The sequence below is a fragment of the Urocampus carinirostris genome, chromosome 1, assembly GCF_059441175.1.
Source record: "Urocampus carinirostris isolate Australia breed hairy pipefish chromosome 1, RoL_Ucar_1.0, whole genome shotgun sequence".
NCBI lineage: Eukaryota > Metazoa > Chordata > Actinopteri > Syngnathiformes > Syngnathidae > Urocampus > Urocampus carinirostris.
This window is the reverse complement of record NC_142349.1, coordinates 7,486,730-7,513,837: the sequence shown is the minus strand read 5'-3', so window position 1 is coordinate 7,513,837 and position 27,108 is coordinate 7,486,730. Positions and strand designations below refer to the sequence as shown.

The 27,108-nt window shown below is 39.6% G+C and overlaps 1 protein-coding gene across 2 annotated transcripts in view; it reads left to right on the top strand.

Annotated features, from left to right (window-relative positions):
- Positions 1-12,213, top strand: part of grin2aa (glutamate receptor, ionotropic, N-methyl D-aspartate 2A, a) — a 224,903-nt gene extending 212,690 nt beyond the window's left edge. For both annotated transcript variants that reach the window (XM_088353451.1, XM_088353379.1), the window contains 3 exons: positions 2,457-2,554; positions 6,051-6,289; positions 7,361-12,213. In XM_088353451.1, coding sequence (XP_088209577.1) covers positions 2,457-2,554; positions 6,051-6,289; positions 7,361-9,316 — 2,293 coding nt within the window. In that variant the 3' untranslated portion in view covers positions 9,317-12,213. The remainder of the gene's footprint in view (positions 1-2,456; positions 2,555-6,050; positions 6,290-7,360) is intronic.
- The last annotated feature ends 14,895 nt before the right edge of the window (positions 12,214-27,108 follow it).

Sequence of the window (27,108 nt, the reverse complement as noted above, 5' to 3'; positions counted from 1 at the left end):
CGACTGCAATTATCTAAAATATTAAAGATACAAAAGAACGGGTCATCACTCAACAGGCCGCACCTCGTGGCGTGTTTGCATCAAAACACGTTGCATCTTCATTTCAAGCTGTATTGCTCAACTTCTTATTTAGTGCTTTTTTAATATACATCATTTAGAACAACTTATATATCTTTATATACAAAAATAATTTCGAAAGCAGCTCAAATGTCTAGCAAAATATGCATTTTTTTAATCCAACTGATATTGGGCACATCTTACCTTCAACGCTTACAAATTCACTTAAGCTACGGCAAGCGCTGAAGCCCATAAAGTGCCAAACGAAAAAAACAGTCGCAGACGCCCATGACTTAACAACTGAATGAGGTACCGGAATATTAACAGTAATACAACAAAAACACAGATTTTGTAAGAATTCAAAAAAAACATTCAAAACAATCAAATTTCAACTCTGTTACATATATACAAAACATTTTTTTCTTTCAAAATGTTCTGGGTGCAACTTATAATCAGGTGCGCCTTATAGTCCGAATCTTACGGTAATCTTATTATGCATCAATTGTTTTACTTAGAACAGGAACATCACTTATGTGTATGAGCAGTCAGTGTTGTTTCAGTTAAATCAGATTAACAAGATTGATTAGCGACTCAGAAGCTGCACTGATGGATAAAAATTTGTTATCCTCTATTGACACATAGCACACGAGTCTTGGTTTATATTAAAGGCAAAGGATTCCTTCTCAGTCTGAGAGGTAAAGACCAATCCAAAGTAGTCTTCCAATATAGGTTATGCTATATGTTTAAACCTCTACTCCACAGCAGTAGTCGACAACCACTGGGCCATGGACTGGAACAGGGACGTTGTTCACACAGGGAGGAAAAAAAATGCCTTTGGTTTTGCATAATCAAGGTTAATTTGTTCATATTCAAAACCATTCGTGCCATTGTTTTACGGTAGCGTATCACCGAAATTGAGCATTGCTTGGTCAGTTGTCAATTATTGCTGCACCCGTCTACTCAGCATTGGATGGAGCGGGAATTGAACCCGGATCACAACGGTGATAGCGCTAAAAATCTAGCCACAAGCCCACTAGAATTGTAGATGTTAAAGCAACAGGCATTAGATTTTATTTCATCCTGTATTTATTCAGGGTAGAAACAAATTCCAGCCCTACCCAACCCAGGTCCACGAGTATTAAAGCCCGACTCAGCCTGACCAATTAACTAGTTTTGCCCAACCGAAGCAAGCGACAAATATCACGAGGAGGGGTGATTTTGGCTGAACCAGCCCCTGTCTCAGTTGTGGTGCGGCGGACCGCTCAGTGGCAGTGCCACATACTGTGATCCTTATGAAGGAGAAAGATTCAATTGACGCCTGTCTTTTGTAACAAAACCTTAGTTAAACAAGACTGCATAAACGTCAACATATTTTATATTTCTGGTTTTGGTTAGTCTCAGGTATAAGATCTTACCTTCTAACAGCACTGTTTTGGCTTTTCAATAACACTCCATTGCACCGTTTTGGGGCATTACTGGAAAGTGTTTAGTCAAAACAATGTTGTATAACGATTGACCATCTAAATGCACCTACAAGATAAAAAAAAAGGTGCAACAATGTGGTACAGAGAATAAAAATAGTGTAATGATGAGCAAAAAAATGGAATGCCTTTTCTCATGTCATCTAGATCTCCTGTGGTCTTTTAATACAGCCCTTAACGATTGCTTTTACCATTATTGTTGTTTTTATTATCAGTGATGTTTTTAGTGGGCCGGGTCACGAGAATACTCTTAGATATTTTAACCGGTGTGTGATACAGAAAAGGTTGACCACTGCTATACAGTATATACTTTTACAATAGGACTTTGCTCTGTTTAGTCCTGTTTCTAGCTGAACATGTTCACCTTATCTTGAAAAAGTATTGATTTCCTTGTAGTCTAGATTTGATATTTGAATTCTTCTTCTGAACACAATAAAAAGGAATCAGTAGTGTCAGAAAAATCGCAGCTTAGCTAATCAGCTGCGTCATTCTCAACTAATCTGACAGGAAGGGATTTAACGCTCCAATGGACTACATTTATAGTTGGCCCTGGCATGAACTACGCAGCTTCCTGATTTTCTACTAGAAAGCAGAAATGTGGAGTAACACAAAATATAAGCCATTGTTGTCATTTTAATGACAACCACTGATCACCAACAAAGGCGGTTTGTAAAAATAACGGGCTTGTCCGGAATCTTCTAAAATCCTTAACAAATATGAATTACTATTGTTGATTTGTACAACTTTAGGGGGAGCCCTGGAGGAGAAAGTAAAGTATGCAATTTGATATCCTGTGCATGTTTATGTCATCACAATTCAGTTTAATGTAATACGGAGAGAATGTGATTTATCAAGTTCAAGATGAGGATAAAAATAATTTTTGTTTGTGTGCATACATTTGGACCTTGTTGCGCTCAGGTACATCTTTGCCACTACCGGATACGGCATCGCTCTCCAAAAAGGGTCCTACTGGAAACGACAGGTGGATCTGGCTATTCTGGCTATCATTGGAGATGGTAAGAAACATACACAAGTACCCACGTGCAATGGTTATTTCTTACAAGCATTGTTACTTTTTGATGCTCATCTACGGGCAAGAAATGTAATTGACCGCACATAGAGCTTCTTCAAAGAGAGCGCATATTTTACATCTTTAACATTCTGTTCACTCTGAATTCAATAGCTTAACTTAATATTTTGCTGAGACGAACAAAACAATCAAAAAACTAAATATTTTACGGGCCCGTGAGTGGAGGACAAAGTTGTTTGGTTTCACAAGCTTCACAGTCAAAATAGCTGACAATAACCAACGGAGCTGGTTAAAACAAAAACACCAGCTCTGTTATATGGAGACAAATTTATGATGATGGAATCAATAGATATATTGAAAAGTCAAGTGATTATAACGAAAAGTAAATGACTATAATTACACTCAAATATATGTATAATCACAAGGTGTATTTTTTGCAACTAAGACAATGAAGGAGATATAAATGACTGCAATAAGAAAACTCATGCAATCATGCCTATATATGCAGTGACACATTTGATTATTACATACCTGTCAACCTGTACGGTTTTGCCGTACAAAGTACGTTTTTTTATGCATTTTAGGGGGCGGTCACACAGCCGTTTGCGGCTGAATCACGGCTAAAATTTTGCGTTTTTTTTTTGCCCGTGATTGCCCGCGATGGAAAATGTGCAAAATTGGCCAACCCGCTGTTTATCGGTGGTATGCCCGCAAAACAGACGCCGGTGACTATTCCACTACCTCATCACGTCATTTCTGCGTCATTTTCTCGTGTGGAGCACGGGTATAAAAGCTCCCGAGCTGGTGTTGTGCCCAAATCCGACTCCTACGCAACACCCACACCCCCCCACACCCTCGCGTGAACGCGCATTCTGCTGCGATCGCTTTTGACTTTTTCATCCGCATTAACAAACGCATTTTGTAGAATACGATCGCACTTTATTGTTTAAATAAACGCGTTATATAGACTAGGATCTCCCAATTGTTATAATTAGCTCGCTTTATTGTTTTAATAAGCATTTATATAGAATACAATCACTTTTGTTGGAAGCGCAGCAGAATGCGCGTTCACGCAAGGGGGGGAGGATTTACCGTTCGATTACGTTCACAACAAAAACAAAGACGGAATGGTTTAAGCTGTATTACATTCCCAACAAATGCAAGACGAAGTGGTTTTGGTTATATGTTCGCCATTACATTCCCTAAAAGTGAGATAAAACGAGGTAAAAGTGGTTGTAGTAGCGATGGGATGCAAATCTCGGCAGGGATGCATTTCTCGGATAACACCGGGCTGTAGAAATCATAACCGCTCAAGACGCAGTCCCGTGAAGATCAAGATTTCAAGCTATGGCATCATTTTTATTTTATTATCTTGAAAAGAAATGTCAAGAAATAAAAATGGATTAAGACAAGGTCACTACGCTGACGGGGATCCATGTTCACCCCCTTGACGTCTCGAGCACAACTGACGTGTGCTCGGCAAATCGCGCTGTATATACGCGGAGAAAGGCGTTTGACCGTCACACGCGTAACACCGCGATACAGGCCCAGAACATGCTATTACCATGCTCAACCCACGATTACCCGCTGAAATTTCCCGTCCTACCCATGTGTAACCATGCCCTGGCCGCGGCCAGAGCACGTCGTTCCGCGTCATTTCCGCGTCATTACCTCGTGTTGACCACGTGTGCGGCACGCGGTTTAACACGTGCTCAAACTTTTGAGCAGCTCAAAAGTTTAGCGCGCGGCCAACCGCGTGTGAATTTCCGACCGCGAGTAAAGCACTGCTGTATCTCGTCTATATGGCGGTCTCAAAACGTCCAACATCGCCCAACAGTGTCTGCTTCACGGCCAGAAATTTCTGGCCGTGGTTCAGCCTCGATACGCTCGTGAAAGGCTGTGTTCCCGCGCTCTGAAGAATTGAGCAGCGCAAAACTTTTCCGCGCTGCCACCCGCGCGCGAATTTCCGACTGCGTGTTAAGCACTGCTGTATCTCGTCTGTATGGCGATCTCAATGCGTCCAATAGCGTCCGCCTCAAATTTCTGGCCGTGATTCAGCCGCAAATGTCTGTGTGACCGGAAATCTGTTAGGAAAAACGTAAATTTGTCAATCGCATGTGTCTGCCGCCTGGGGATTTCCCACAATGCATCATTCCGGAAAAAAAAAAGATTTCGTATGATTATTTTGTATTTTGTACTGAAAAATACGACAGTTTGTACGGGCATGGAGCCGTGAAGGGTGACAGGTATGTTATTACAACAGTTCCAGCTGCTTCAATTGTTCCTCCTAATGAATATGCAATCGGCTGTATGAATTCACTTTATGCTATACATCCTTTAAAAGCTCTAATATTTACAAAGTATATTTTAACAGTTTTTTTTTACCAGTTATTGCATTTCACTCAACACGACTGCGGACATGTTATGGACTCTTCAACCACCTATTAACATCGCAAAGGGGACTGCTATTGGCTGTTGCAAAATGCAACAGGATTTTTTTTTAACAGAAGTGTGTTTTGGCTCTTGAATGAGATGATGAAGTTTGTTTCACACATCAAAATTAAAACCCAAATCATCCAACTTCCAACCAGAGGCATCTTCTGTACCATCATTTAATCAACATATAAACGAAAAAAAAAAAATCAACATTCAAAACTCTGGATCATAGAACTCTGTGAAAGATGTTTTGACTGCTATCTTTTATTGCTTTCTTCACATATTGCCTGTCATTGGCAGTTATAGATGCCAAACAATGCCAATCAATTTTCCATTCACTGTCAGAGTTGCCAGTGAATTAGTTATTTGCAAAATAATTGTGTAGTTATTTCTTGACAAGCAATATTACATCGTATACTGATTGGGTTTATATTATTTTTACTGTTAACCCTGTCTAGAACAATCCATCAAAGAGTACAGAGTGGAAACCGAATGGCTGTAAATTACAAACTGCTACGTTTGCTCCCCTACAAAACCTCCCAGGCACGCTTTAAGTGGATGCCCTAAACCTTTTATCATAATTTAAGCATGAAAGCACTTTCTTTGATTAGATGAGATCCTATTTTGTTCTTCGCTCTCTTTTTTTCATCTTTTGTGGGTCCTATAAATGCTTACAAACACCCAATTGGAGCTTCAGTTTTACGGCTTGCATTTAATTACAGACCCAAACTTAAAATCGCAAACCATTCAAAGGGAAGGAGAGGAGAAAGGATTAACGTCTTTTAGAGGGAAGATGGAGGAATGCAAAAAGTGGTAACACATCAGTTGTTGTTTTATGACTACTCTGCTTTCATTGAAATTTTATATCCCGCAAACTCAAAGGATTGTCGAGTTTTTTTGTGTTGTTTTTGTTTTTTTCTTCGTACATTTAAGCCAAAGTGTTCGGCAAGGACTCCCCGCAAGACTGTCAAGTACCCCCAACTTAAAGCACCTCTTAATCTTGAGAAACGAGGGGTGAAGTTGTGCTTTCTTTTCTCTCCTCTCAGGTGAAATGGAGGAATTAGAGGCTCAATGGTTGACTGGCATTTGCCACAATGAGAAGAACGAGGTGATGTCCAGTCAGCTGGACGTGGATAACATGGCAGGTGTCTTCTACATGCTGGCCACTGCCATGGGGCTTTCGCTCATCACCTTTGTCTCTGAGCATCTCTTCTACTGGAGGCTAAGATACTGTTTCACTGGGGTCTGCACTGGCAGGCCTGGACTTCTCTTCAGCATTAGTCGGGTAGGAGCATTTCAAAGTCTGGGAGTTAGGAATTTTTGCTGCTAAACTTAGACACAATAAACGACCAGCCTTGTCCCTATCAACAGCAAATAATTACCCAAATACAAATGAAAACATTTCAGGGTGAGGAAATTCCTTGTAAAAATATTGACTCCTGAGGAGGTCTTGCTGTAGGGTATGATCTTTAAATAATTAAGTGAGCTCGGACTTTGTTCAAAATATTTAATACAAACTTAACATAACTGTAGTCCATTTCTTACCCCAAAACAGATGAACACATTTACTTCGGTGATGTTTATTGAAGACCTGCATTCCAAAAAAGGATTTGAGTGTATACAATTCTGTTTTGCTTGTCCACAATTTAGTTGCCAGCATGAGTACAGGGGAAGGCTTTTTAGAAGAAAAAATAGGTGCAACTCTTGTGGGGAAATGTCTGTAGTCCATGGTGGAAAAAAAATCAAGAGAGATTTTTCCCTAAGCAAATTTTATGTCAGTTAATCAGAATTGTAATAGGAGTATTATCTAATTGATTCTGTTTAATGTAAACTGGATTTTGTTACAAGTCTACCAATGGGTTACAAAATATCCTTATTTACTAACATTTTCATCCCGGTCTGCTGCCAACAATAAACGTCAGACTTGCCAAGGTTCTGAAGCTTTAACTCAGTAAACACATTCTTAAAAAAGAGAAGAAAAAAAAAAAACGATCTGGCCTTTTGTCAAAACGATGTTTTGATGCTGAACAAGATCAGTGACTTCCATCACCGCAATAAAGTAATATTTATTTTTAATTAGATTTTTTGATCGAGGATGAATATTTTTTCAAATTCAGTACTGGTTCATCTGACTCACCTCAATTAATTAATTGTACAGCAGTAAGGGTAAACGGGTATTGATTTTTCACCTTTTCGGTTCCTGTTTTGTGTTGACCTATTTTATGTTCAAATTATTCTTGTTGCATCACGATTTCTTATCTCCCCTTCTTTATCCACTTTTGTTATGTTTTACGACTCGCTCCATTAACTATATGGCTCACCCATGCCGCACAATCACCTTTCTTTTGCCATACAGGGTATCTGGAGTTGCATCCATGGAGTTCACATTGACATGAAGAAAAAGGCAGATTTGGACTTTAGCCCGCAAGACAAGATGCTCAAGCTCATTAAGTCAGCCAAGCACATGACGAATATGTCCAACCTGAGTGGCTCCCACATGAACTCACCCAAACGTGAGTTCATGCACTCAGCTGGCCCAATGATCATGGACATGATGGCAGAGAAGGGAAATTTTATTTACGCTGACAACCGAAGTTATGCTCCAAAAGATATGATGTACGGGGACACAGGTGATTTGCAGTCGTATCTCTCTACCCGCCACAAGGACCACTTGAATAATTACATCTTCCAGGGGGGGCAGCATCCCCTAACTTTGAACGATGCCAATCCCAACTCAGTCGAGGTGGCAGTTAGCGCCGACACGGTCCAGACCAACGCCAAACCGCCTCGGACTCTGTGGAAGAAGTCAATGGACACACTCCGTTCCGCGCCACTGGGACCTTCCCCTATGCCTGACATGCTCTTGCCCGATCCTCGAATGTCAATGAAGACACAGCGCTACCTCCCTGAGGATACCGCCCACTCCGATATCTCCGACTGTTCGAGCAGAGCAGCTTCCTACAAGGACCCGGAGAACAACAAGCACCTAAAATCCAAGGACAACCTCAAAAAAAGACCCACGACTTCCAAATACCCGAGAGACTGCAGTGAGGTGGAGCTGTCTTACTTGAAAACCAAGCAAGTCAGTGGTGGAACCAACCAACTTGGGAGAGGAGCTGGAGAAAAAATCTACACAATCGACTCTGATCGAGAAATGAGCTTGCACTCTGAACCACTACACTACAGAGAAAGTCATGGCCTTGCTGCCGATGAATTGGAATACCCAGAAATATACTCTGATCACAGCGATAATTATCGAAAATGTGAGCAGCCCATCATCCATCTGAACTCCTCGCCACTGCATCACACAGATTCAGATCTCCTGCCAGAGCCAACTTATGCAAAGCATTACAACATGAAAGAGAAAAACCTTTCTCCGCATGAATCTATTGATCGCTACAAACAGACACACTGCCGTTCCTGTTTGTCAAAGGTTACCGCTGGCTATCCTACAGGAGGTACTTACACCCCTACAGTAACCACCTCAGCTTCTTCCACCCGCTCACCATACAATCGTTGCGAAGCGTGTCTACACACAGCAAACTTGTATGACATTAGTGAGGACAACCTTCTTGCAGACCCCTTAGTCAGCCCTACAATGCACCACCAACAGCAGCAGCAACCCGATGAGATGTTTGGCCTTTATTGGCCGCAAACAGATGGGCCGCACGTCCAAAAGAGAAACCGCTTGAGGCTTAATCGTCAGCACTCTTTTGACAATATCTTGCTGGAAAAGCCTAAGGATTCCGACCTTGGGCGCCCGGCACGCAGTGTTAGCCTAAAAGAGAAAGATCGCTTTCTTGAGTCAGCATCAGACTCTCATTACGCAAACCTCTTCAGCATGCGCCCCTACTCCGGCAGACTCTTTGGAACCGGATCTAAATCAATGATGTTTAATCACAACCTGGAGGAGAGCAAAAGGAGCAAGTCCTTGTACCCAGCGCATGGCTCGGAAAACCCCTTCCTCAGCCATTCCTTGAGGGACGACACCAGTAGCAGACTGTTTCACGGGCGCAGCGCTTCCGATATTTACAAACAGCTGGCAGTGGCTTCGCCGGCATCGGTTCTTGGAGCACCCCCGATCAAAACACGCAATGATGCGAACAATCTTCGTTCTTCCACTAAATCCACCACCTCATACTGCTCACGGGATGGGCGGATTGCTAACGACATGTACAAGAAGGAGCATGTAATACCTTACTCATCCAATAAGACTTGTGCGTACCCAGCCTCGCGTGGCGTCCCTAACTCAGCTCAACTCAGCAATAGACGGGTGTATAAAAAAATCCCCAGTCTGGAGTCAGATGTTTAGTCGCAAATCATTTATGTTCTCCTCCCTGAGTTTGTAGTATAATTTGTAATACACTGAGGGATGCCATAGCCACATATTTCTTCTCTTGACGTAATTTGAAGAACCTTTACCCGCTTGGGTATATATGTACAGCTTCCATTTTTGCAGCTGATATCATAGTTGGTTTCTCTACGTTCTCTACCATGCACTAATCACTTGGCTGATTTAGTACTTTGCCATTTTGTGGTGTGTCGCACTTGGATGAAAAACGGGTTTAGGTCTGTTTGGCGGAAAGGGTATTTTGTTTTGGAGGAGGCATCGTGGATGGTGATAGGCAGGGGGGATAACAAACAGGTTGAAGGGTTTGTATTTCAGACCATCCACCCAATCGATTTGACTCCAACTTGATGGTTCTGGAATCTTAACAGGAAGACCATATAGGGAACAATCAAAGCGTTGACGGGAATAGGTCCATCTCAGGAGGGCAGGATGCCACAATGAGCCAGTTCAGCCGTCTGCTGCTTAATATTACACTGATAAATGTGGCTATCGTTACCCCTGGCAGAGCACAATGAGATTGAGGTAAAATTGGAAGAGTAGAAGATGATCTAGGATTTGTAAGCACTTGTCAAGGCCAGGTTATGTAGGTGCTTCCAATTAATTGTTTACACACTCTTCAAAAGTGGCTACACCGACAACAAGGAAGGCAAGCAGAAAAGACTGAAGTAGGATGCATTTTTCTATTCACTTGCAAGATTTTGTGATCCATGCACTGGTTCGTTAGTTTCAAAACGTATTCTTTGCACTTGTTTTTAGAAACACCCGGTATATTATTTTTTGCATGGGGCATTTTGTCCCCATTACAAATTAGAAAAATCACATACTCCTAAGTATTTTGTTGTTTTTATTGGTAAGAAAGGGGCCTCTCTCCCCATCCAGGTGTGGTAAATGGACGTCCGTACAATCGAAGCTTTGACCTTAGTAAATCAGTGTCATCTTTAGAGGCTCCTCCTGCTGCAAAAAAAAAGCAAACAGTAGAGACCAACACAGCAAACACAATTGATTGAACGAATGGGAATTATGGACTTGGTGGAGATATGCTGTTGTTGTATGACCTCCTTGCAGATAATATACAGGGTACCTAATATTTTTGAAAACCAGGTGACTTCTTCTCATCACATAGATCGCATTGATTTAAAAAAAAAAATGCGGGGCTTAGGCACTTTGTTTTGTTTAATACCATGTAAAAGTGTACTGTATTTACTTAGTCACCGATTGAGTTTTAGTCAAGCAGGGTCCCTATTTTTTTTTTTTTTTTTTTTTTTTTTAATTTTCATATGTGCTGGTAAAGAAAGTGCACCGCAAGTTGTGTGTGGGCACGGTTGCCTTTCAGTAAGGTTGACAAAAAATGATATTGTTTATAATATATTTGTGTAGTTATTCTCAACTCATGAACACCCTAAACCAATGCACTTTTTCATAGATTTTTTTACATTTAAAGATGCAGTTGAGTAGAGAAAATGACTGCCCCCAAAAGATTAATTGGATTCACAGAGACAAATTCTATTACAAATCATCAGAATTTTGTGAGAGTGTCAACCTTAAGACTATTTTGTAAGAAACCAATTATATTATTAAAACAAGTTAATGGTGGCAACAAAATGAATTAACACTTTTCCATTTTTGGCCCGTTAAGGTCTTTTGTGAAAGTAAAGGGAGCCGTGCTCACGGGGAGGGCACGATGTTTTGCAGTATGCACTTAGAAAAAAATAATGCTTGTATGCATATGCCTGGAAATTGAGCCTCCCTTGTATAAAAACTAACATTTGTTCTTATTCTTTGTCGGCATTTAACTTCCAGTTGATGTTTGACAATGACATCATATCACCCTTTTTTATTATTGGAAGATCCTCCTATTGCTCGGATTAATCTTCTGACTGATGAGCAATATGTCGTCCTTTTGTTTCATCGAAATATTTATTATTACCATATATATCTCCACACGCTGCTTGTGTGAGCTGATGAGTGAACAGCGTAACGTGTAAAAAAATATGAAAAAATAAAATGTATATCAAACGGCACCCTTGCATTTTACGATGGACTCATGGCGATTTGTTTGATTCTTTCTACTTTTGCAGAACTCTCATGTAAACCGAGGCGGTTTTTATGTTAGAACACAACTGGCATCCAAATGCACCCTTGTGATGACAACCCTGCTCTTTTTTATGGCAAAAAAAATGTATTTTAATTACGTTTAACGACGAATAATGAGGTGATGGCATGCAACCCCAGATGTAACTATGTTTTATGTTTCTGTTTCATTTTGTCATGATTGTTATAATCACTAATGCTTTGTAACCAGATGTGAGTATATACATATTTGAGAGAAATTGTGGGTGGGGGAAAAAAGATCATCCATGTTTAACATAATGAAGATGCTGCTGCTGTTTTTGGAAGGGATGCGTGTTCTGAATCACTCGTTGGAATGAAGGGTCATTATCAGGCCCCGTTACGCCCAATGGGATTCAAGTTCAGAGGTCAGAGGTTAATTCGGTATGGTGGGACATCCTTGCTCTTCCTCCATGGCAGGTGAGAATTTGAAAATGTATCACCAGCTTTCCTTTTTCTTCCCACTCCTCCATGTAAAGCCAGGACTTAAACTGTGAAGAAGACACAAAAAAAAGAAGGAAAAAAAACCAACAACTTTGAGTCCGCTCTCCCTCCAAAGATATGAGACCTCTTTCTTTATGGTTTGCTGTAACAAAAGCTTTTTTTTTAATTGTTCATTTGAGTAAACTCAAAGACTTTTAAGGAACTATTTTGAATATACTTAGAAAATGACACCTGTATACATCACTTGTAAATTCATACGGAAGACATCATCATGGAGAATTATAAATGATAAAGAGTAAAAACAATATTTTTGGTGTGGATTTCACAAAAGCTCTTATGTGCACTGTTTCTCTTTATCTCTATCCATCTTTATCTCTCTCTCTCTCCCTATCTCTCTCTTCCTCTCTCCCTTTCATTCTCTCTTCTTATGTAGACCGACGAGAATAAAACGTCACCATTCACAAGAATCGCTGTCTTGTCAAAATTCCAAATATGTGTGCTTAGGCACTTGTAGCCAAGCAACATGGCCTTTTTTGATTCTCCTTTGTTTTGCAGAATTACAATTGTAGACATTTGAAAAAAAAAAAAAATCAACTTACTTAGAGGTGGTGTCCGTAACTTCTGAATATTTTACTTGCTGATATCAAGAAGCCTGACAGAGGCCCTCTGCACGCACGTGTCTCCCTTAGGTTTTGGGTTTTGGCTTGGCATTTTGACTGTATTTGAAACATTTTCTTTATTTGCCCATTTTCTTAGTAGAACAAAAGAAAACTGCCACCGCACACGTAAGGGCAATCCCCAATCCCCCCGCCTCCTTTTTTCCATCCAATTACGTTTTTTTGCCGGAACACAGATGACAAAAGTGATATAAAAGCAAAAAAACTGCGGTGAAAAAATATATATAGACATCAAGTAAAAGAATATCAAAAACAGACTTGCAATGACACCCTTAAGTAAACTTACTGCTTAGAATTGAATTATGAATTAGCAAAGGGGAAATCTGTTTTACATATAAATATACATCACTTAAAGAAAATAGAGTTGAGTTTTGCCTAACCACAAAACATTTTCCCAAATTGAGAATGCTAAGTTGATTCTTTTGAAACAATACTGAATGATCTGAATCTCATTCTTCATTTAGTGTAGCCTTTGAGATTTTGCATGTTTTGCTTTTGGTGTATGTGCGTCCTAATTTTATCAGCTTTTGAAACATGAGGATTAAGGTTTTTGTTTGCCCAGTGGTTAGAGTACAAAGGAATCACATTCAATTCTCCAACATTAGCCCCTTATTGGCAAAATGTGGTTGTTGAATAATAGACAATGTTTTAAGGAAAATATTACTGAGCTCATTCCAACTTTATGCCAATCATATTCCCACCCCCGCCCTGGTAATTGTTATTTTTGGGGCGACTGGAATTCAATAAGAACAGTAAGTTTCTTGACCTAGTCAGAGGACTTTGGACCATACTGCAACTGCTTTACATATAAAAAAGAAAATAACTGGTGATTTTATGAGTGGGTTCCTCCAGGAGTAAAGGTTAACCCCGGGTCGTGCAGTACTTGGACAATTTGAGCTCTATCTGGATTTTCAATTCTACAGTAAAAGCCAGCACAGACGTGGTGGACTTTAGACTAGACTAAAACTGTCAGTCAAGGTTGTGCTTCATATATTTTCACTGCTATCCTGATATGGGTCACACTTAGAGTGAAAGGTAGGCTACACTATGGATTGAATGTCAGTGAATCTAAAGCCACGTATATAGGAAGAGCATTTGCAATTGTGGACTACTTTGTTTGCATGTTTTTGAAATGAGAAGGGCAAATGGTAAGGTCTATCTCAGGATATAGAGCAAAATGTGTTTTTGTCCAAGCGGGGAAGTTCGGTCGCCCGTGAGGGACTTGGAGTTTGTTGAGTTGCAGTTCACATTGATTGTGTACAGCATATGAGCCTTGAGCATCTGCTTGCCTGACTTTCCTCCAGGGTTAGGCATCAATAGACCTTCAGGCACAAGCCCCTCGCTTTGCTGATGGCTGGGAAAGACCATGATCAGCCCCTGTGGGATTGGAGGTGTGAGTGTGTGGCGGTAGAGCACAGGAATAGAGGAAAATTATTTTCTTGTGACTGGGGGTGGAGGAGCGGGGGTGTCCAGATGATTCCATGGAGGTGTTTGTGGATTCATATCAGCCTTTTTGTATAACTTTTTTTTGTTATTGCCGTTTAACTAAGCATTATGTTGCCATTTGGGCTGAAGCTACGTTTACCATCTGCCCAATTTGTTCATTCTTTTTCATGGGATTCAGACGCCTATCTCACTCTCCATAAATCGTTAAATCCATCTGTTCTCTTACTTCTACTAAGCCGTTTGCTCTTTAACAAACACAATTCCGCCTTAATAATCTGTGTACCACTTATTGACTTCCCAATTGCCCACCGCCTCCTCTGCAGCTCTCACTCCAAACGATTTTCTGCAAAAATAACACGATAAGAAAACATCTGAAGTCTTACATTTTACTTTGTTTTCACCTTTAATGTTAACCTACATTTTGTTAAACGTGTTTTTTTTTCCCAATCACAGCGAGAAAAGCTGGTCACATTCACTCCTTGTTTTTTTCTGTTTGGATTTTTACCATCAATGTGATTGAAAGCCAATTAATAAAAAAAGAAACATTTTAAATGGGCTAGATTAACAACTTTCAGTCAGGCAATTCTGTTTGGATTATCACATGAGGTAAACAGCTTTATTTTGCATTTCCACTAACCATAATATAATGAGATGTAGTAAGCTTTATGAACGTTCAAATTTGTTGTACAAAATGTCCGACCTATAGAAAACAAATTGTTATTATATGTATGTGACCTTTCTATTTACAAAAACTTAAACTTCCAAATCCATCATTAGCCCAGTGTCTTATTTAGAAGAGAATTGGGAAAAGAATTTTGCAGTTCCTTTTATTTTCTTTCCAAAGAGTATTCAGAGGAGGGGCGGGTGGTTAGTGTGCAGTCCCACGGTACGGAGGTCCAGGGTGAGAATCCGGTTTTTAAAGCCTTCCGTTGCGGAGTTCGCATGTTCTCCCACGTGTGCTTCCTCCGGGCAGTCAAGTTTCCTTGTCACGACGGGAGCAAATAGTGGACCCAAATGCGTAACGTTTCACACAACACATTATTGAGGAGATGGGAAGGTCAGGGAGGAAGGAAAAAAAGCAGCAACAGCTCGCCGGGTAGGTGGAACAGGAAGCCCCCGCGGCCGGTGACAATTGGCGAGGCGGACAGCCGGGGCCGCAGAGCTTGATCGTGGATCGGAAGCGTGGTCGGGGATGGGAAGTAAGTCAGGGAACCGGAGACGATCAGGAAGCCAGGGGCAGGGGACCCGATAGCAGAAGTCAGGGGAAGGAATTAGGAAGGAAAATGAGGTGGGCAGGCAGGTTGCAGGATGCAGGAACAGGTGGGAATCATGACGGGAGCCAGAATCAAAAGTACTTGCCTTGCATGTGCTAAGGTTTGCTGACGGACTGACCAAGAGTGACCAGAGAGGAAGCACTTAAATAGGGAGAAGGATAATTATGAAACGAGTGGCAGCTGGGGCTGAAGGAGTGAGCGCAGGTGAGGGTAATAACAGGGCAACTGACAGGATCGTGACATTCCTCCCACATTCCAAATACATGCATGTCAGGTTTATCGGCCCGATCAAATAGTCCCTAGGTCTGAATGAGCGAGTGAGTTATGTGTTTCTGTGTGCACTGCGACTTGCTGGCAACTAGTTCAGGGTGTCCCCTGACCACTGCCTGTATATGGCAGCGATCGGCTCCAGCACCCCTGCGACCCTATGAGGATAAGCGGTGCAGAAAATGGATGGATTAATAATCAAAGCTGTTTTTTTCTGGAATATGAACTGTCCACCTGTCACTAAAAGCGCATTATATTTTAAAAAAAAATGTCAAAAATAAAACAAAATTATAGGGCTTTATTTTTATGGTGTACAACGCGATTTAGAAAGCCACTGGCTAGTTGCAAGCTAGCATCAGGTATCCTAGGGTTGAACAGGTCCTGACAATAATTAAAGTACAACCACCCCGGATGTAGCGGTTTCCCGCCAGTTGTAGCTCCAGGTCATTCGTTACATGGGTAATGGATCTGGTGTTGGTGAGATACAGGCAGGCATAGCTTGTAGGAGTCTTTGCGCCCAGTAAGCCGGACCTGCAGCCCAGATTGTTTTTTGCCCCCAACCCCGCCTCAGTCCCTTCCAAGACCCAATAACAATCCGCAGGTGCTCACCATTTTTTGCGCTCTTTTGACTTTACCAAGAGTGACATTTAATTTAATTTGTTTTTAGTTTTTAGTTAGCTAGTTGTTGCTGTGCTTCGCAGTTCACAATCGTACACACAGTCACGCGTACTTAACATACATACCTAAAATTTCCCCTGTGATAGCATTTGCTGTGTGCCAAGTGCTGTCGTACACAACACACAATACATTAATATGAATGACATAAAAGACATTTTAATTCAAAATATGTGAAGCAGTCAACCAACGATAACCAAAGCGCAAGGTAGTGAGGGATTATTGATTTTTTCAGTCAAAGCTTTGCTTTTACAGTTGCTTTGCAATCCAGAGCTAATTAACAAGTAAGTGACGTTGCTTCTCCAGTGCCAGAAAAAAAAGGCTGAGGTAGTTCGTGCATTTGTTAAGGATGCCCCCAAGACTGGTCATTCTGCCCTCGTGACGTGTAATCAGGGAAGGCAGGTTAAGTTCACCCTCACCTATCATCATGTAAATATACAATTTAAAAATTGCCATCGGTATATTTATTTAGTGTTCAATTTTTCTCTTATTTGTCCTCACAACTTTCGGATTTACTTTTTCGAAGTAGCTGAATTTATGAATGCTCTAAGTATGTAAACTATTTCTGTACTGAGCGACTGTAGATGCAAAGTGAGGCAGACAATTATCTTGACTCACGGCAGATAGTGACACCAATATATTCAGATTTAGCACTCACCTCAGCACCAAACAATAGAATTTGTGATTATATTTGCATGCTAACTTCATCAACTCATCCAGTATTTTTTTCCTCTCATTCCTTTCCACTTTTATAATGGTGGGGGATTACTTATCTACAAATGCTTTTATTCAAATGGAGCAGGGCTTAGACTCAATATTTGACTCAAACTAAAACAATACATATTTTTCCAGTTTATATAGTGTTTTTTTGCTCTCCTAATCAAATTATAAATATAATGCAGGTTAATTTATTTGTAAATTTGACTGAACCTGACCAAAACGTACCTAAATACACAACACTGCTCTGGTCATGTTCAAGGAGAAGAAAGCCTGAAAGAAACTAAAATTCACTAGAGCAGTCCTCCCGAATTCAGTTGTTTCAATGTATTCCTGTAGGTTTTAAATACAGTATTTAAACCCTAAACCTGGGTGCCATCAGATTCTAATGATATAAAAAAATTAATTTAAAGCAGACGAATTAACTTGCTGTTGTATAATGATAGCACAGTGAAACCTCTTAAAGAAATACAGTTGTGGTCCATTGTTTTCTATTTTATTTTTTGTCACAGACCAGTAACGGAGACGGGACCCAATAGCGTTCGTTTTCTTGGTTTTTATCAAGAAAGAGAACAGTGCTTGCATCCACGATCCGATGATCGTCGGTCACGGGTAGCAGATAGCAAGAACACGGAAGTGCCACTTCCGTGTCGAGTGAAGGTAGTCGTAGGCAGCGAGAAAAACAGGTCGATGGCTGGGGCAGAGGAGCAAAAACAGAAACAGGACCAGAAAAGAGGTCGGCAACAGGTATCAGGAAGGAAACAAAGCAGGATCGTGTCAGAGAGTACAAAAGCTTGCCTAGCTGAAAGCATAGGTTCGCAGACGGTCTGACGGGTTCCTTTCCAATGACAGGAGTTTAAAAAGAGTCCAACAGCCAATCAGGTCCCGTGCCTTTTGGCGCCAGCCGCAGGTGCCCCGAATCGGTAATCATGACAGTTTTTTGGGTGCGGGGAATAATGGGAATTATTTTTTTCTGACTTAAACTCTTCCATCATAGGCTGCTGGTGGCATTTTTTGGAGGTCTCTGCAATTTGCCGTGAGACAACAACTTAAAAAGTGACTGGATGTGACCGGATGCAGTGACATTTCTAAAGTGGCATGGATTGCTGCTGCGGGCTTAAACTTCAGACACCTCTGAAAGCCATAATTTTACATTGTATTTTGCTGCAAAGACTGTATAGGCCGATTGTGATCAACACATAATTAATTGAGACAGTTGTATAATAAAAGTCTCAAGCCTTGTTATTCTTATGAAAAAAATAAAAATGTGTGTGAGAATACTGTAACTGGTGCCACTGAGCAAATGTGATGTGATTGTATTGATCGGCTTAGCTCGTGCGTGTAGAACACTCTGGCATGCAACAAGATTGGACTTAAGACAACGTCAGAACCTGTTACCATACTTTTCATTTGAAATTGTATGAGCATATAACAGGCCAAATCATCTCAATTTATTTGACAGGTACAATAACTCCATTACATCTGAGAAACTCTTGTTTCAAAAAATTAGAGATTTTTTGAGCAAAAAATCTTGGTTAACATACCAGAGAAAATCCAATTACAAAAATGTCCAGGCCCTACCGCTAGAGGGCCAAATCCGCAAACCGCCAGTATCAGCTCGTTCCTGTTAGAATGCACGTTTTCCGCCATACAGGCATGATTTTAGCATTCTTCGTAACTCCACCACCACCACGCATACAATTCTATTAGCAACAGCCGACATCCTTCATGGTAGGTGATCATAATAAACTCACATTTTCTTTCTGTAATATCTTATTTCTATTATTACTGTATTATATGTTGGGTTACCATTTGAATTCGTTCTTAGTGACCAGGAAGATTTGTTTTACAGCTATATAGGATTAACTCAGATGATTTTGGGAGGCTGGAAACAGATTGTTTTTATTGTATGTCCTATGAGGAAATTTGTTTAAGATACAAGACATTTTAGATACAAGTTCGATTCAGGAATAAGGTAATCACGTATGTAGAGGGTCCACTCTAATACAAGATTGCATGGTTATATAAAGTGTTACGTAAGTGGTGGAAGTCAAAGCCCACAAGCAGGATAGTGGCCGCTTGTTTAACAACACAATGTCTTGAAAAGTTGGCAATCATGAGTTATTAGCTGAGACAGACGTGTGGAGTCCATGAATAGCTGTATGTTTTTGCCTGGGGACTAAAACATGATTTCCCCCACCTGCAGTCCTGCTTTACACATCCTGAAACAACATGCTGGTGCAGCACTACCTGCTCCACTTTCACCAGGAGTGTGTTAAAGCAAGAATGAATTTGTAATAAATGCTTTTAGAACATAGCGTTACTTTGCAAGTGTAGTTTTCGGGTCCATGAACTTGCTCATGCAATCATAACGCACACACGGTTCAAGTCAACAGAACTCCTATTTTCCCTCTCTATTTTTCTCTTTCTGTGTTGCTCCAACGGCAATAAAGAGAGCAGATCGAAAGAAAAAAAAAGGACAAAAGGCCCACTGGCCACAAGGCAACAAAAACACGAAACAAAAGCAGAGCATGGTTGAGCATCTGCGCGTAAGCTGTCAATGCAGATTTGACCGAAGCCAACTGCAGCTGTTTTCAGTATGGTTTATTTTGGGATGGAGCGGGGGGTGTTCATTCTTTGACCTCATCTGTCTTGTGCACTGGTACAAAATTTGACTTCAATATGTCCTCTTTGATTTCAAGCCACAACAGTACACTGACCCGGTGGATGATTGTGTTGGGCCCTGGGCTTGCCCTGGTCTCGTTCTCGTGCTTCGAGCCTCGAGTATTTATTGTAGATACATTATGTCTGGATGCATTTTCAGGAAATGTGGAAACAAATGTATTGTCATTTTAAGGCATATCAAATTCATTGATGTCCAATGGAGAATGGGACTCTCCAATTGCTGATACTGTAAGCAAAAGAGGGCGTGTCACTAATAGTTTATTTTTCACTAACTGCAGTTAACCCTCACTATAACGGGGTTCACCTTCCACAGTGTCACTACTGATTTGCATTATGATTGGCTTAACAAGTTTGCTGCTTCCCCGCTACCTGATGACTGAAATTATCATTTGGAAATACAGTAATTATTAAAAAAAAAAATCTACACTACTTTTATTTTTCAAATGCTTGAGCCTGTAAAAGGGATTAATTATCTAGATTTATTCTATAATAGGGTATTTAATCTGATGCCATCATCTTAACTACTTAAGGATCAAGAGACAAAAAATGTTTGGGGCCCCATGGAGTGAATAATTTCACTCTACTCTTTTAGTAGAGACATCTACGAAAACAATGTAATGTTGTGGTCACATGTGATCAAATAACTTTCTATGTGGCTGAAATAAGATCGTGACAGTCAACCTTATGATTCCTGTTCCAGGCGGAATTTTAAGCCAAATATAAAGTCCACATTTTAATTTAAAACAGCGCTGAATATTGGAAGGCACCTGTTTCTTTGTCCATGTGCTACACTTGCTGGACCATTAATGATATAAAAGACCCATTACTTTTGTATTATTATTATTATTGATTGATTAATTGATTGCCATTTTGCCCCCTCTGAACATCCAAGTCCAAGCTTATAATGCATTCAAAATCGACAACTTTATGAAAGAACTGAGAAAAAAACTGAAATAAAAAGCAGTAGCTTATCTTGGTCCTGACCCCTTGACAGTTCAAACGCCTATAATCATAATCACAATCATTCATTCAAAAATAATTTAAAAAAATCATAACAGAGTATATCATGAAAATTGTTTTCATTATTGCAAAATAACCGCTTATCCTCAGTAGGGTCACAGGGGTGCTGGAGCCCATCCCCGCTATCTTTGGGTTGCCAGCCAGTCGCAGGGCACTCAACTCACTCGCCCATTCACACCTAGGGACAATTTGGACTGGCCAATCAACCTGAAATGCATGTTTTTGGAATGTGGGAGGAAACCGGAGCGCCCGGAGGAAACTATATGTATAGCTTGTATACTTCACTTGTACAAAAATAAAAAAGCACACATATTTGGCTATAGAGTATACATTGCAGTAACAACAAACTACTGCTACTTATATTCTGAAATTTTACTGTATATGAGACGTGGCCATTCAGAACAAAGTAATATTGGGATACCTGTCCAAGTTAGACCTAAATGCAAGTGCGACCTAGCTCAGTTTTCCAGTACATTTGAAATGTAGTTGTCTAATGCTTAATGCAGGTTTGGAAGTGTCTGCATTGTGAACGTATTGTCAGTAACTGCTCCGAATTCTTAGATACATCTCCAATAACATCCGTTGCAGTTCGTTCAAATGTATCCTGAAGTTAGCAACTTTGGAAATACTTTGGGGTAAAATCTGTCATCCAAACGCTAGACACACTAGATCACCGTCTACTTTGAACATTGCCAGTTTTCACGGACTGTTGCTGAGATTCTCAGCAAAGTCACATCCAGGGCAAAAAACACGACCACTCTCCCACTTTTGCAATATATAAGAATGAGACTTTGAAAAACATGAAATCATCTGAAGTGGATACCGACCTTCTTTTGAAAGAGATGAAGAGATTGACATGTCACAGCCTGAGATGTACGATGTTTTTGGAAATGATAATCCTCAAACGCGTGCAGACACACAAAGACATCAGACAAAAATCTATGTAAAATAGTTTTTTAACAGATTTTTTACATTACCTTATCCCAAAAAATGAATTTGAGGCCATATGTTGATTTTATCTTTGTTTTTTTTTGCAATTCTGATATGGGCGCATGCATTATTTTTCTTCATCTATAAATATTCAATGAACGGTGGTCTGAAAGGCCTCGTTTGGGACAGCGTGTTCAATTTTAGTCTGCCAAAACATTTTTCAACTGACTGCACGAGTTAAAGCCACGTGGGACAACGTTCACTAAACCTCATCTATCTTAACCGGGCTTGGCCACATTTTAACACATCTTTCCTTCCATTCCTCACTTCACATAAGTGAGCTCTCCGGTGCAGACTTTTGGGAGGGAAAGATGCGCCCCTCTGGTCCTCTGGGTTTGAGCAATTCGTTCAATAGAGGGAGCAGAGTAATTAGATGTGAATTGCTTCTCTCAGCTGGGACAGCAGGCCAACTTCTAATTTTGTCTGCTCTTGAGTTTTGCGCAGTGCTGCTCTAGTGTTTTGTGTGCACTCAGAATAAATGTATTTTAATCAGAGGAGGGTAAAATAGCCAAAAGTAAAAGTACTGTTACTTCAGAATAATTACTCAAGTAGAAGTAAAAGTAGTCACAATACTTACTTGGGTAAAAGTGAAAAAGTACTTGGGGGAAAAAAAAAGACTCAAGTAGTGAGTAACTGTAGCAACGTCGTATTTATTGATTTTTCTTTTCTAAACAACAAATAAGATCATCAAATTATCAAAGTCCATCCAATCAACAACAAAAAAGAAACATTTAATTTAAAAGTAGGTTAAAATAATCAACGTAAATTCAAGTGCTTTGATAAACAATAAAACATAAATAGTATAAATCAAGTAAATACATTAAGCGCCAAGCAGCACATTTCAAGCCCCAATACTTATCTTATCATGTTCTGCAAGCAGAACAACAAGCTAGTCCATGAGCTCGAACAAAGGACAAAAAGCATATTGTAGCTGGTGTTTCACACCCTTTTTAAGGGAGACATGATTTTGATGTAAGTCCAAGGGTGCTCCTCCTCTTCTGTATTTTCATAGTCGGTATTGCTAAGCGATATTTTCATTCTGTTTCCTCCATTAACGAAATATTTCCCGCTTATCTTAATATGGTCACTTGACGAGGCTGCTACATTTGATTGGTTAAACAGGGTAGAGCCTGGCGGAGCTCCCCATCAAAATGAATGCGTCTTAGCGGAGACGGACAGACGCGTACTTACGTGGAGAGGATTCAATACGTAACGAAGTAACAACTTCAATGTTGCCTAATGTAGCGGAGTAAAAGTAAATTTTTCTTCGCAAATTTACTCAAGTAAAAGTCAAAGTATAGGGATTTAAAAATACTCATAGAAGTACATGATTTTCCCAAAACTTACTCAAGTAAATGTAACATAAATATACTCCATTACTACCCACCTCTGATTTTGATGATACATTGTGACACATGAATGTTCTGTTGAGAAGTAAATTATGTCACTAGTCAATGAAATACGCCAAGCCACACAGCATTGGTAAGGTTTGGATTCAAGGTTTGGGTTTGGATTCAAGGTATGCTGACCATCTCAAAATCTACTCATCACAAAAACATCACAATCAGTTTGAAAGACGAAAAACAAAAACTAAATAGCAGGTAGAGCTCACCAATAAAGTCCTCTAGCAGTCAGCTGATAAAACGATTATCTGTAAATATGGTCTTGTTATGTTCATCTAACCATGTAAAACATTTACTACAAAACACAAAACATATGCCTAGAGCAATTCTGCATCGATTGACATTCCTTGTTATGATCTGTCTGTTTCTCCCCTTAATTCCCTTTTACTAGTAAACTAACCCATGAGATGATTTCTAATATGGCCTCAGCTTCTGAACTTTCGGTTGACAGCACTCTCAACCAAAAGTATTTTTTTTCAAGGTCCACAGCCTGCAATTGCCTATGAGATCGTATATTGAAAAAAGGGACATGACTTAATTTGGCTTAAATATTTCCAGGCAACAGTGACCGATTTAAATGATAATTGACACCTTAGCCAACATAAATATGTGTATATTTGTGGCGTCCATTCAAATCAGAGCCGAAAATAAATGTGCGTGAGGCCACTCAAGATCCAGTTTAATGCATGTTAATCACGCGCAAATGTGCACAATCAGCGCTAGAGACGTGAAAAGAGAAATCAAAGATTTTAATTTACAACGTCTAAGAAATTAGCCAAAGTCAAATACGCCGTTGGATTGGAGTTGTCCTTTAAGAGGGTAATTCTAGAGTCTCCAATGGCCACTTTTGGAAATGCCTAGACATACCCTTGGAAAAATACAATGTTCAGTTTAATCAGATTGTGATCAAATTTTACCTGGGATCTGGAAAGCCTTGTTGCTGTTGTCCAAACTGTTTTCCAGCTAAGATGCCCATGCTAAACTCATCTGCAGGCATGTGATTGCAGAAAAAAATCTATTTCTGTGTGTCCCAATTTAGATTACTCAATGTTAGAAAGATTATTTCAGTTGGGGACCAAAGGTTAGAGTTTTACCTTTCAAAAGAGACCAAAACCGTCTAGATTGTCCAAATGGTTCGACAACATCCTTCAATTTACTTTGAGTACGTCTTGGAAAAGGATTTTAGGCGAATTGTACAGGATTGGTAAGGGTTAAAAACCCTTAGGAAGTGCTGATGTTCTTATTGCATTCAGTTATGTGCAAAGACCACCGCTGTCCATTGTGCTGATGAGAGTTTATTAGAAAGGGCAGTGTTTCCTTGCCAACATTACCACGGCCAAATTTGACCACTAATTATATCACATTCATTCATTTTCCAGCCGCTTATATTGACAAGGGTCACAGTGGCATTGGAGCATATCCCTGGTGACTTTAGGCAGTGGACCTAATTATCCCACAATACACTGTATCAGTATAAGAGTGAACATGAGTGTTAATGGTATCCCACGTTATTAAATCCCCAGCTTTAATCCAAGTTTGTAACACTAGTTCGGTTTCATAACGTTTATTCAATTTCATCCAGTTTTTATTTAGTAAGGTGTATGTTGCGTTTTACAAAGGCAAACCCAGACACAAACACACAGCAGAGTGACCATTTATTTGGGGGGCTATGAGACCCAACAAAGTGCACAGCACATGGGAAAATGTGAGAAACATGATAAAAAGATCACAGTAGGAACAGAAGTCAAGGCAAGTCCTTTTGATTTGTATAGCCCTTAATCACAAAGAGTCTCGAAGGGCTGCACGGAAGTCTTAAATCGGTCAAAGATTCAGGAACATACTGTAAAAATAGAAAGCAATGATCTCACAGCTTCCACTGTCGGCAGTTATTTTTCGTGGGGTTCTCAATGAGGGTCTAGTGTTAGTGATTCGAGACATGAATTATTTCACATCACATGTTCTTCTTTGTTTGGGAAAAACAATTCAAGTGGAAAAAAAAATTATATATACAGGTATATATGTATATATATATATATATATATATATATATATATATATATATATATATATATATATATATATATATATATATATATATATATATATATATATATATATATATATATATATATATATACTTTTTTTCAGGGCGGATTAAAAGTGACCAAAAAGTACACATTAAATCAATATAATTTTTGCACTGATAGTCCATAGATTTTGGTCCAGTCCTAGTGAAACTACGTTTCAGTCGCAGAAAACTGATTTTGGTTATTTTTATCGTCATAAGAATTATTTTAGTCTGATTGAGTCGAATTTTGGTTAGGTATAAATGTACATGTATATGTTGACAATATTAGGGCATAGTTTTTTTGACAAGAGTCAACACTAGCTACACATTGGCCTAGTCGACCCAAACTGAGCCTTCCTGCGAAGTTACATGATTGGTATTTGAACTGTATCTCATTATTGTCTGGTTTGCTGAACCATACGCAGCATGTGAAGGAACTGGCTTCATGTCTGAATTTGAGATTTTGCAGCGACAAAATAATCAAAACGTTTTCTGGGAGTTGTATTTGGTTAAGAACATAAAAAAAACATGTCACGGTTTGTTTTTTTGTGTTTCTGGGGTATTTGCCCATTGATTCATACTGTAGTTTGACACATTTTTTTGGTTTGTTTGATGCTGTTCGAGCCATGCAGGCGTTCACACACGCATGGTATTTCTGCAGGAACCCATGTTTAATGATCAATGTTTCCACACCCTATGGCAGTTGTGGCATTGCTTTTAACATGTTCATACTCATAACAAAAACAGATGATGAAGTAATCATGAAAACAAACAAAAAAACAAATCCTAAATTACCGTTGATATTGATTTTTTCTGTATCTCAACGCACATTTTCAGATTGAGTGAAATGTTGGATTTTACATGATCTTAAAAATATTGATAAGGAAATCCATGTTATGGCATGACTGTCATACAACTAACTTGATCACATCATATTCTGAAGCCAGACATTTGATAAACAAATACGAGTCTGTATGATGTATCCAGTCACTGAAATATGTTGTGCCACCTATCATTGGAAAGCTTAAACTCTAGGGATTCAGGATAAGATACTCATCGGGGAAACATCGTGATCAGTCTGAAACAAGACACCCAAAAATAATATAGCAGGTGCAACTCACCATTTCATTCCCTGACCGTCTTCAACTTCTTTGAATATCCACAAAATTGGCTTTGTTACATCAAGGAAAATATATTGAATCCAATTATGTAAAAATATTGACTCCAAAACACATGATAATGCTGACTCATAAATGGGAATCCGCCTTAAACATTTCTGCTTCAATGGACGTTGCTTCATCTAATCCATTCATTTCACCACATTATTTTGTTTACAAATAAACAGACTCATACAATTATGCCCAATATGGTAGTTAGCGCTTCCCTTTCGATTGACATATTTTCCATGATGAATGTCTGTCCATCCTAGTATTATTAATGCACACAGCTCGAAGGTACAATAACTTGCGTCTTCTATACTGCTCAAGCGCCCCTGGCGGCCGTTTAAAAAAAAAGCTTGAACAAGTGTTTGTGTTCTTTATTTGGGAAATAAAATAAACTTGTTTCGACAAATTATCTTTGATCTTTTTCTACATAGTCTGTCTTCTTTCCTATTGTGAGTAAATAGATGCCCCATAGTGTTTTTAAGGTTTATTATCGCTTAATATGGAGAATAGACTTCATTTATAAGTTAAGGTAAGACAACAAACGTGTTTTCTTATGCTAAAATTAATATACTCTGCCAAAAAAATGATGAATAAGATATAGTTTCATTTATTTGCAACTCTGACTGTGCCTCACCAGACACGTCACTCAATAGAGCCTTTTCTCCGACAGTTCGGGTTCATCGATGAAGCTACCAACCCGAGGCCTGGCCTGCTTCAAAGCAGGGCTTCACTGCACACCCAAGATAGAGCACTGTGTGTTTCGTCTTCAAACTGTAATATTACTTCACGCCGCCCCTTTGCAAAAAAAGGTG